General features: G+C 52.6%; 1 protein-coding gene across 5 annotated transcripts in view; it reads left to right on the forward strand.

Moving 5' to 3' along the window:
• The first annotated feature begins 220 nt into the window (after window positions 1–220).
• AUTS2 (activator of transcription and developmental regulator AUTS2) overlaps window positions 221–12,050 on the forward strand; it is a 1,157,636-nt gene continuing 1,145,806 nt past the window's right edge. For all 5 annotated transcript variants that reach the window (XM_075564998.1, XM_075565001.1, XM_075565000.1 and 2 more), the window contains exon 1: window positions 221–544. In XM_075564998.1, the coding sequence (XP_075421113.1) occupies window positions 236–544 (309 nt within the window). In that variant the 5' untranslated portion in view covers window positions 221–235. The remainder of the gene's footprint in view (window positions 545–12,050) is intronic.

A 12,050-nucleotide genomic window follows, 5' to 3' on the forward strand; every position in this document is an offset into this window, starting at 1 on the left:
ATTACTTTGTGGGCGCCGCTCGCCGGAGCCGCCAGCTCGGGGCCGCGGGGAGCAGCGCACTCGGGCGCCCCGCCGCTCGCCCCGCGGCCGGCCCTGCTCCCACGCCGCCCGGGCTCGGCTCTTTCTTCGCGGCGCGGCGCTCGGGCCGCCGCCTGCCCGCGCCCTCCGCCGGGGCCCCGGGCTCCGTGTCAGTGGAGCGAGCGCGGCCGCGGCCGGAGCCCCGGGCGGCAGCGCCATGGATGGCCCGGCGCGGGGCCATGGACTTCGCAAGAAGCGGCGCTCGCGCTCGCAGCGAGACCGGGAGAGGCGCTCCCGGGGCGGGCTGGCGGGCGGCGCGGCGGGCGGCAGCGGGGCCGGCCGGCCCCGGGCGCCCTCGCTCGCCTCGTCGTCGGGCTCCGACAAGGAAGACAATGGGAAGCCCCCGTCTTCCGCCCCGTCCCGGCCCAGACCCCCGCGGAGGAAGCGGCGAGAGTCCACCTCGGCAGAAGAGGACATCATTGATGGATTTGCCATGACCAGCTTTGTCACTTTTGAAGCGCTGGAGGTAAGGGGCACCCCCCTCGTCTCCCCCACACCCCCCATTTCCCTTTATGCACGACCCCACTTGGCTGCGCCCTGCGCTGCTGCCTCCCTCCGCCTAGGTCGCTCTGGGCTGGCTGGCTGTCTGTCTGGGCTGAGGTCTCATTGTTGGGGGGAGCTAAGGGGCGCGGGCAGGCGGGCAGCAGGCGGGCAGGAGGGGGTCGGCCAGTGGAGCCTGGGCTCCTCATTGCCCTGGTCCTGGCCAGCCTTTCACCCGCGCCCCCTCCCCAGCAGATGGGCAGAAAGAAAGGGGTGCAGGCATCACCACAATGCACCCCCTCCCCGGATCTCGCTGCCCTACTCCTTCCTCCACTCCCTCCCCAATCATGGCTTCTTGGCTGGTGGAGTCGCTGCTGCCGGGTTTGGGGCGCTGGTGGATGGGTCTCCGTGGACTTGCCACAGAGCCATATGTCCGTGTGTGCGGTCGCGTGTGTTCTCGGGTCGTGTATACCTTTCAGGGTGTCGTGGAGACCAGAAAGAGGGGGTTTTGTGGGCGCTTTACCCGCTCTTTCCCTGCCCTTTTTTTTTTTTTTTTTTTTGGTGAAGCTGGGGAAGGGGGCGTTTTCTCCTGGTTGGCAGAAAGGAGGGAGGAGGGGAGAGAAGGGAAGGATGGAACAGCTTTCTGTATTCTGGAAGGGGCTCGCCTGCAGAAAGGGTTAATCAGAATCTCCCGTCGACACCGTCCTCTGCACATGTGTGCCTGTGTGTACAGGAGCGATGTAGTTAGAGGACAGACGGAGGGACACGGTGGTTTACTGGTGGGAGGGAAGACTGAGAATCCCAGCTAGTGTCTGAAGGGCTTGCCACGCACTGGTCTCTCTCCCTTGCCTTTTTGCTTGTGTTCTTTTTGCTTTCAAAGTGACTGGCTTTGTGTGTGTGTGTCTGTGTGTGTGCCTTTCTTTATTCCCCGAGCACCTGCAGTACTTTTGCCCCTGGCTGGCCACCTCCTGGAAAGGTGGGGGGGGAGGCAGTCAGGGGCTAAAGGGCACTGCCCAGGGGTCAAGGGGAGGCTGACTTTGCCCTAGACTGAACTGACTCTGTGCTGGGACTGATCACTGGCCTCTACATGTCACCGCCTCCCCCTACCTCCCTGTCCTTGCTCCACACCCCCAAACACACATACACACACAAGCATGGTTTTGAGCTACTGCAAAGTTGGGGCGGTTTTCGTAAGGACAAAACCACGCCAGGACTGTGCTTATAGGCTTTGATGCACCTGCCGCGATGGGGTGAGATTCTGAGTAAACTTTTTCTTTTTTCCTTCTTGTTTTTTTTTTTTTTTCTGGGATGAGGGCACTGCTTCGGATGCTTGCGGGCAGCCTTGTTAATAACACCTGATGTCTCCCTACGGCCTCGGCACAGCCTTCCAGGGCACCTCGGTGCTCAGCAGGCGCCCGGGGATCCTGGTTGAAGGATCTTTAGAATGGACCTCTTCCCGACAGTTCTGCCCCTAGGGCACTGGTAGTGGACGGTGGTGGACGGCCGCCAGGGACTGAGGAGGGCAGGAGGGGTGGTGCTGGTGGGATTGGTGGCCACCATGAATTTGGATGTTGGCGCCAGAACAGATGCTTCCTGGGCTAAAATGGATCTTGCCCAATGGGGTTGAGTGTTTTTGAATCCCAACCTCGTTTTAGGATAGTGCTAAGTGGGCCATTAACTTTGCGGAGGTTGGGGGAGCGGGGCCGGTGTTTGTTGTTCAATGTGACTTACCTCTCTCTCCGTCTCTTTAAGAGGAGAATTGAAATGGCAGCTTCTATTCTAGTAGAAAATGCTGCCTAGGTTTGGTCTCTCACTGCTGACTGGTTGGTTTTAAGACAGTCCCCGTAAGAGCTGGTTACAAGTGGTCGGGCTTTCTTCATGGCTACCCGGGGCCACTGGCTCTTCTCTCCTGGTGTTGGGCAAGAGGGCTGAGCAGAGGTCCCCGGGGAATTTTGGGAGGTCAAGGAGAGGCAGGTGTAACTTCTGCAGATGTTTTGATTGTTTTATTTTTCATAAGTTGATGTTTGGCATTGTGACTGTGTGTATTGTACGTGTATCAACATATTTGTATGTGTGTATATATACACACACACATGCATATGCATATGCATACACACATTCCTATACCACCACAAGTGACATAGAATCTCCACTTGGCTTTGGAGTGAAATTTTTGCCAATTCCCCTTATTAATTTTGAGAGGAGACAAAGTTCAAAGTGTGCCATTAATACTGCTCTTTTGCTTGCTGCGACTTTCCCCCTCTACTGCTTTCTCTAGATTCAAAAGCCCAGATTCAAGTGCTTATCTGAATGCCACGGCACTGTCACATACATAAATATCACAGATTTCTCTGTGTGGGTCTCAAAGGTCAAACTCTAAGAAAGTTTACTTAAAACTTGCTCTTGAGGGTGGGGAGGACAGTGGAATAAGTCCCAGTGGGAACCAGCCTGCCTGCACCCCCAGCTCAGACTCACCACTGACCAGCTTCTATTCCAGTGTCTGAGCTGGAATTCTCTCATTGGCAAATTCTCTTGTTGGCAACTGTTTCTGTCTGTACCTCTAGCTGATAGAGGCTCAAAATCCCAAAGCTTCAAAGCCCGCTATGTCATCCTCGTGTCCACATAGATTAGCAGCAGGGTCCGAATCCAGTGTATCCTGTCCACATTTTAAGAAACCCAGCTGCAGTTTATAAACACACAATGGGGTGTAAACACCATCATGCTTAGCTGCTTGTTTGGAACAAGGTCCACGTGTGAGCTGCTGCGTGTGACATTTACAGCTCTTGGTGGATGCTCAGAACACATGCTGTGCCTTCAAGACGTGCGTGCATGTGCGTGTGTGCGCAATTCCATGATCTTTCCATGCCACCCCTCCCCCTAAGGCTTGGAGGCCCCCCCCCTCAGTATGCATGCTGTGACCCTCTGGTGTTCCTGGAGACTCGGTGTGGAAGACGGATTGATCTCTCACGTCCCTGTGAGATGTTCATTAGGAAGCCAGGCCACTCCACCGTGAGCCCGGACAGACAGTGGGTGTCAGAGGTGTTTGGCAAATATGAGAGAGTTACTATACATGGCAAGGCTCCCCTGTGAGTAATCACACAGTGTGTTCTCCTGCCTCGCATTTGGAAATGAAACCAACTGTCACTGAATCACAAGGCCGCTACTGATAGGATGTGATAAGAAACCAGAAATAGTGGCTTGTCCAGCCAGCCTTTGCCAGGTCAGAACCTTCACTGGTATGCTGCAGGAACGACCTGCTGTGACTGGAGGGCCATGGGACTGGACTCCCATCACTTTCTGTCCCGAGCACCTGACTGTGGACCTGCCCCCTCCCCTTGGCTCCTCATGAAAAATCTGGCTATAAAGAATTCCAGTGCGACCGTCCCTTTGCCGGAGTAAGGCAATCACCGCAGAGTCAGAAGAGATGGGGACCAGGGTGGGTTCCAACCCTTCGTTCAACAGCGTGTGGCACCACCCGCCCCTGTGCCACCCTCCCAGTTCTCAGGATTGAGCCTGTGGTTGCAGCCACTGTGTCGAGCCGTCTCGCCGCTTTAAACAAGAGCCAGCCTTTCAAGGTCGATGGTCCCCCTCGATTATGGAGGGTGGTGGTGGGGTGGTTCTCCGGAGAACTGCAAACTTTGGGGGTTGGGGGCGGGGGGGAGTCATCTCGAGCTGCCTCACCCGTTGCTGTCCTCAAAACTGGCCGAGGCTGTTTCTCGTTCTGCAGAGACACTTGTCTTGAGTAATCGTGCCCCGAAGTTCAAGTGTGTGACTGTGAAGAGTCTCACGAGAGAAGATAAGAGGGTTGGTGAGGAGGCGAGAGGCAAGCGTGCTTTTCATTACGCAACCGAGAGGCAGAATCACCCAGTGGCTTTTGCGCTGTCTGTTTGGATTGTCTTTACAGGACAACACCAGGGAGGGAATAGCCCCCCCCCCAAGGATGGCGTCTATCAAACTGAGGGTAACTGGAATGCAGACTTGGGGTCTGGTAGCATCCGTGGGCTCTGATGTGCCAGATATGGTAGCTTTTCTGTTCTTCGTTGAGTTCCGTTCTGCCCAGGATAGATTAGGAAGTCCTGTGGGAACAGGGCTAAAGCTTTGTCTTTGAAAACTCCTGATTTTCCTTCTGAGCTGCCAACTGCAAGGTCAGCAGTTCAAAACCGTCAGCTGCTCCTTGAGAGGACGACGGAGCATTTTACTCTCGTAAAGACTGTCCTAGAGAGTCACTATGAGTTGGCATCAACTCGAAAGCAGTGAGTTTGGAGTTTTGGTTATTTCCCACCGCCCCCCCCCCCTTCAGCTGAAATCAGGTCCTCAGGATAGCCCCACTTTGCTGGGAGAAACAAAGGTCAAGTTGGGGTCATTGGCGGACAGGAAGCCAAGTGGAGTTTCTTTCTCTGGCTTGTGAAAGTGAACTCGTGTTTCCGGTGGATGGAGACTCAAACCAGGATGCTCCCGTGGCCTCCATCTCTTAGCTTGTGTTTCAGGCACACACACACACACCCGCTCCCCAACCCCCACTTCAGTAACATCAGGCGCAGAGACGGGACAGTACAGAACTTGAGCTCCTTGTCATCTGCCACGTTGACCAGCTATGAGAATGCATTCTGACCCAATCTCACTTCTTGGGCTGTTTAAAAACCACCACTGGCCCATGTTCCTTGCCTTGGTTGGCACGTGTTGGTGGGTGGAGGGAGGATGCTCTGGACTGCTAACCTTGTAAGGCTGGCATTTCTAACCCACCAGCCACTGCACAGGGGGAAATTTCGATAAGGCTTTCTGCTCTCATAATGAGTTAACAGGCTCAGAAATCCGGAGGGCAATTTTGCTCTGTCCTATAAGGTCTCCATGAGTCGAAATAGACTTGAGGGCAGCGAGGTTTGTTTGTTTGTTTAGTATGGGCAAGGCATTAGAAGGACTATAAAGACAAGTTTTGCGTGTACAAAAAAGGCTTTATGTATAATAGTGGCAAGTGAGAGTTGTATCTATTGAACACTTTCCTATGTATGAAACTTGTCTGTGTATTAGGGTAAAGAAGGCAAACTCATTCCATCAAGTGGATGCCGACTCATAGAGATCCTTTAGGACCGCGTGGAACTCCCTTAAGAGGTTCTGAGACAGTAACTCTCTACTGGCTGGTGTCAATCAGGTGCAATTGGCCTTTCAAGGAAGGGCAGTGGGATTTTAGCTGAACTACAGGAGAGGGCTCCACGGAGATGTGACCTAAAGGGTCGAGTGGCTTGGGCAGGTCCAGAAGGAATAGGGGGCCTGAGAGAACAGTAGGACAAGGGAATGATGAAGAAGGCAAGATGGCTATGAAGATGCTGCCTGGGTCACACGTCGGGAGAGATGTAGGCAGGTAGAAATCCGTGCGGAATTACTTAAGCCCGGAATACTTGTTAAGGACCCAGAAAACCCATTGGCTGGGTTGGTCCTCCTAAGTGGTGACCTTGGGAAGTTATTCTACAAGTACGATTTCCTCCCAACGTTCACTAGTCTAGTGGCGTAGTGGTTACACTTTGGGCGCTGACCACACATCAGCATTTCAGAAGGACTCACTGTCCTGCAGGAAAAAGATGAGGCTTTTCCAGCCTCAGTAAAGAGCCACCACCACGGAAACCCAAAGAGGTAGTTCTACCCCATCCTATGGTGTCACCATGACTTAGAATCCACTTGATGGCTGTGAATTTGCTTGTTGGTTTGTTTGTGTTTGGTTTATAGGTGAGAGATTTCAATTAGCTGATAGCAGTGTCTCCCAAAGTGAGCTAGTACCTCACCTGGGGAGGAACTGGAACTATCCAAGGCGGGCTGCAAAAGACACTTTACTCCTGGATGATGACCTATAGGACAACTGTTTTTAATTGGCAAGGGAACGCAGAGTAATTTTCTTCTGAAAAGATGGCAGTAGGCCAAGTCAGTTCTCCAAAGGAAAGATTGCCCAATTGGAACAGAACGTGGTTTGAAAAATACCCATCTGATCTCACTCACTGCCAGCAAGTCCATTCCAACTCAGAAACTGTAAAGGGCCGTGTAGGACTGCCCTGGGGTTTCCCAGCCGGGGACTCCACCGAAAGCCTCCTCCATCTCCAGTGGAGCAGCGGGTGGGTTTAAATCACTGCCCTCCTGGGTGAGTGGCCCAACTCAGACCCCACTCCATCGCCTGGGTTCCTAGGATAGATCCGTAGGTGTCGGAACGTGCTGGGCTGTGGTTGTCAGGTGCATTGAGTTGGTTCTGACCCATAGAGACCCTATTCACAACAGAACGAGACACTGACTGACTCTGCGCCATCCTCACAAATGTCCCTCGGCCTGAGCCCCTTGCAGCCACTGTGTCCATCCATCTCGAGTGCCTTCGTCTTTTGAGCTGCCCCTCCACTTTACCACACGTGACGTCCTCCTCCAGGGTCTGGTCTGCCCTGCCAACATGTCCAAAGTATGTAAGACAAGTCTCACCACCCTTGCCTGGCCATGGCCATACTTCTCCGGGGACAGAGCGGTTTGTCCTTTTGGAAGTCCATGGTGCTTTCACTGTTCTATTCTGTCTCGCTCAGCAAGTCCAAAGTTCATGGGAGGACCTTGGACTTGCTGGGCTAGACATATTGGAATGTTTTGTATATATCAGAGAGGCTGAGTGGTGTGCTGAGTGGTGTCCTAAATAGATCTGACAACCATGCATTTTTATTCTTGGCTTGGTAATCCGTAATCTGGGAAAGATCCCAAAGGTCCTTTGTAGACCGTGGCTCTTGGGGTTCTCTGATTCTTGGGTGGATGGAGTGCTGGGAGATGACTGGGAAAACGGTGACATCCGGAGATGGTGAGGCAAGTGTCGGAGTGGCCGGATAGGATCATACAAGCAAGGTGCCGACAGGTCAGTCCACTGCTCTGTCCTTCCAGGTGTCAACTCCTTCAGTAGTGGTCAGAGACCCCACTATGGAGTGAGTCTGGGCGGCTGCAGCTGCTTCTCATTAAGAACTCTTCAGCCCAATTCGGACTCCACCCAGCTGCTCTCCAGCCAATCTACTTACCCTCTCTGGGCCCCTCCCTTGGTGGCTTTCCATGCCCTGGAAGAAAGGCAGCTAGCTGATGTTAGCACTGAGGTTTCCAAAGGAGCTCCCTTCTGCTCCTTGAAGTATGAAGTTCAAGACGTGCCAGGAGTTGTCCTCTACACATAGGCAGGTGAAGCTGTGGCTCTGTGTTTGGGGGCTGCATTCCCCGCGCCTCCCCCCTCTCTTTTCATTTTCCAGCTTGGGAAGTTTGGCAAGGGAGCCTAGTAAATGGGTGAAAGGCTTTTGTTTTTGATGTGCAAGTCAGAGAAGCACCTGGGGAGGATTTGTGGGAAATGAGGCTGAAGGTGGTGGAGGCAGGATGACGCCCTGGGCACGTGTTCCCTGCCCACATGAGCGCCTCCATGCTCTCTTTGGGTGGCAGAGAGGATAGAAATCTAGCAGCAAATTCAAAACAAAACAAAAACCCACAGAGGGAGTGAGCCAGCGAGCCAACCTGGCAACCCTTTTTAAGAGTTTTGCTCCCCAGCCTTCCCTGTTGAAAAAGAGTGAAACAGACACAAGAAAACCCAAGAAACCAAAATCACTGCCATCGAGTGGACTCCGACTCCCAGCGACCCCATGGGACAGGGTAGAACTGCCCCTGTGGGTCTCTGAGACTGGAACTCTGTATGAAAGCAGAAAGCCTCATCTTTCTCCGGAGGAGTGGCTGGTGGTTTTGAACTGCTGGCCAACACATAACTCACGATGGCCTGACGATTCTAAAGCACAAGCAAACAAACAACAACAGCAACAAAGAACCAGAGCAACAAACACAGTTCATACCTCATGTGAGGAGTGGTAAAAAAGAAAACCCCAAGCCCCTTCTACACAACAGTTCTCAAACTTTGTCAAAATCCAGTGGTGCTGATTCATTGGAGAGGATGTTAGGATTAGAAACTGGATCCCCAAAGTAATGGCTACAAAATTTGGAAGGCTTTAGACAGACGCTCTAGAGCAGGGATGGGGAACGGCTGGCCCACGGGCTCTATCTAAATCGGGCTCTATCTAAATCGGGCTCTATCTAAACCCCAATGGCTGGCACACAGGCTCTATCTAAAACATCAAGCCAAGTCAGTGCTGACTCAGAATGATCTCCCCAACCCCCCAGTGGGTTTCTCACACTTTAACTGCTTACCCAAGGAGAAAGCCTAGTCTTTCTCCCAAGGAGCTTTTGGTAATTTTGAACTGCCGACCAGGTGAATTGCAGCCCAACACGTAACCACTGCACCACCAGGGTTCATCACAGTCCATATAAGGCCCTCGAAATCATCAACCAGCTAACACCACAGGCCTCACCAAAGGGGAGCAGTTCAGCCATCCCATTGGGGGCGAGTTAATAAGTGATTGATCAGTATGGACCATGCATGATGTGATAAATCTCCAAATGACCCTGGGCAGAAAACTCCCCATCCTTGCTCTGAAGCCTTTCTTAATCCAGGAGTGTGAGAGTGTGTGAGTGTGTGTGCGCACATATGTCATGGGCCTACCTAGAGGGTGAGGTCGGATGGGTCAGTATCTTTCTGTATTTGAGTTTGCACTTGTACGGGAATGTTAATAACCCAAACATGACCATGCTGTTTTTCTCCTAAACACCCCGCCCCCCCCCAAGTGGAGGTTAAAGCCAGAATGGTGGACTTAGGAAAAATCACCGTGTAATCGGTTAACAATTAGTTATTAGAGAACATTCTGGAACAAATTCTGGTAGATTTGAAAAAAATCACCTTATTGAAACTTGGAAGAAGAAAATTGGCGCTTCCGCTGCTAAAAACTAAGAAGAGAGAGGCCTGAGGCCCCTTTGGGGGCGTGGTTAGCTGAGGCAACACGGTGTCTCTGCCTTTCTCGTGTACTTGAATGTAGGCTCAGAGTAGAAGACCGGGAGACTACGTGTTATTATTTCTTCCCAAACAGAGCTAGGTTCTTCTCTCATTTCTGCAAACAAGTCTGCAGGTGAGGGGTGGTGTTGAGCTTGCAAGGTGATGCCATGCATCATGGCGAGGGTCTCAAAGAACAGGTGTCCCTTAAACCAAACACACTGTCATCGAGAACATTCCAGCTCCAAGTGACCCTATGGGACAGAGTAGAACCGCTCCTGTGGCTTTAAGAGACTATGAATCTTAATGGGAGCAGATAGCCTCCTCTTTCTGCCATAGATGCACCTGGTGGTTTTGAACCACTGATTTTGCCTTTAGCAGCTCAGCGTGCAGTCTGCTCCAGCAGCAAGGCTGGTGTAGGTTTCCTTTAAGGGGTTTGTCATGGCGGCTTCCGTCTCTGACTTGGTGGACCACTAAGGTAGACTCAGCATGTACAGGCTTCTGTGTGGGTGCTGGTGGATCATAGAAGGCATCCAAGGCAAGGAGTTCTTCTGAACTGTTAGCTGCTTTATGCTCTGCCTTAGCTTTGTGGCATTCTCACCTCTGGGTCCAGGTAGACCCTCACCTGCCCACTGCTCTCCTCCCTCGCGTCCACCTCTCTCTTTCCTAGGAATGGCGCCGAGCTTTGAACATGAGGAAGGCGATGAGTCTAGCCCATCATAGAGCGGACATAGGAAGCTGTGACTGAAATGTGGGCACAGTACAGTTTAGTGTACTGCACATTTGCACCCCCGGCCCCTTGTTCTCCAGCACCCTCTCAGAGCGGGGGAAGCGCTTTTGCACAGTTCAACTCATCCTTCCGATTTGATTTCTCAATTGTTGTCTGAACAAGCACCACAACTTAATCACAACCACGTACACACACACACACACACACACACACACACACACTTCAAAATGTTAGCTTGGCTTATTGCTGTGCCTCTTGGTATCCACCACTTCTTAGCCATGTCCAAGCCCTGGAACACAGGGCTGTAAGTAAAATGGATTCATGGGGAGGGGGGTGGGGGTTGGCCTCAGTTTATAAATAATGGAACTCGTATGTGTTTGCCGGATGGAGAAAATGATTTCTCTTTTTATCAGGGGTGAGACAAGCTACACGTTTTCAAATGCCAGGCACTGTGCGGTTACAAGGTGCACTGGTGGTGGAGTGGGGCTATTCATTGGGCTGGTAACTACAAGGTCAGCAGTTTGAAGCCCTGGCTGCTCCACTGGAGAAAATGGAAGCTGTCTGCTCCAGGAGAGAGGGACAGTCTCCCAATCCCACAGTCAGTTCTCCACTGTCCCCTGGGGATCTCTATGAGTCGGGACCGACTCCCTGGCAGCACTGTGGATCAGCACTGGGGCCGGACCAAGTGGGACTCTTAGATGGGTAGGATGGGTGAAATCCGAGGCTTTTCAACTCCAGCTCAGTCCAGAATCCAGGGACAGCCTGTTAGTCATTGGCAGGACACATTCCAGGGACCCCTGAGGGAAGTCACTTTCCTTGTTATGGTCCCACTCCTCTTCGCAGGCTCAAAACCAGCCTCCTCCAGTTTCCTTCAAAGGTTCTGGTGGCAGCGATGGAGAGAGGATATCAGGTCAGTGTTAGAGGACTGCTCAGCACTTACTGCATATGCAGATCTCTCTCTCTCTCTCTCTCTCTCTCTCTCTCTCTGCCTCCCTGCCTTACCCTGTGCAGCCATCCCTCTGCTCTCTGACCAGGTAGATGTTCTAGAAGCCCCAGATGCTCTCCAGAGAAAGATGTGGCAGTCTGTGTCATGGAGGAGGGACAGATTTGGAAACCTTATAGGGTACTCCCCCTGTCCCCTCCAGGCCTGCTGTGGTTCAGAATCAGCTGGGGTGGTACTGGATTTTGGGGGTTTGGGTGGGATGAGGCTTAGATGTGCATTCCATGGCTAACTCTGAAGTCAGGTGATGAAGCTGGAGGTGCAGGGTTCACTGAGGGTTAGGGCCTCCCTCCACGAACCCCAGGGGGTCCCACCTCTTTTCCCTGTATCTGTGGCAGGAAGAATAGGGCTCTTTCATCAAGCTTTCCCAAGAAGTGATCTTAGTGGTCTTCCCAAGAAGGGAGGCTATGCATTTGGGGTCACTTTTGTCGACTTGGGGGCAAATTGCAGTTTTGAACTGCAGGGGGAGACCTCAGCCTTTAGGGGGCTGGGAACCCCAGGGCCAGGCCAGCAGTTGGAAACGCCCAGCTTTCTACTCCTGTAAACAGTTACCATCTTGGACCGCACAAGGCAGTTCTCTCCCTCCCCATAGAGTTACTATGGGTCCTTGTGGACTCAATGACAGGCTTTCCCCCAAGGGAAGGGCTTCCTGAGCTGTGGGGGAGGGTGGGAGGGAGCCGGAGGGCATTAGAAGATCAGAGGCCCAGCACTTACCTCTAGGGAAGTAGTTCTCTTATGATGCAAATCAAACATAGCCCTGGGAGGTTAACTGAGGCCGCCACCCCCCAGGTGAGTACTCAGGTTCCTAAAGATAGGAAACCTTGGAAAGAGTTTTTTTTTAAAACAAACAAAAATGATAGGACACATGGAGGGTGAGCCCTCATAGTGGTCCCCCGCTCCCGGTT

The sequence above is a fragment of the Tenrec ecaudatus genome, chromosome 12 (assembly GCF_050624435.1).
Source record: "Tenrec ecaudatus isolate mTenEca1 chromosome 12, mTenEca1.hap1, whole genome shotgun sequence".
Taxonomy (NCBI): domain Eukaryota; kingdom Metazoa; phylum Chordata; class Mammalia; order Afrosoricida; family Tenrecidae; genus Tenrec; species Tenrec ecaudatus.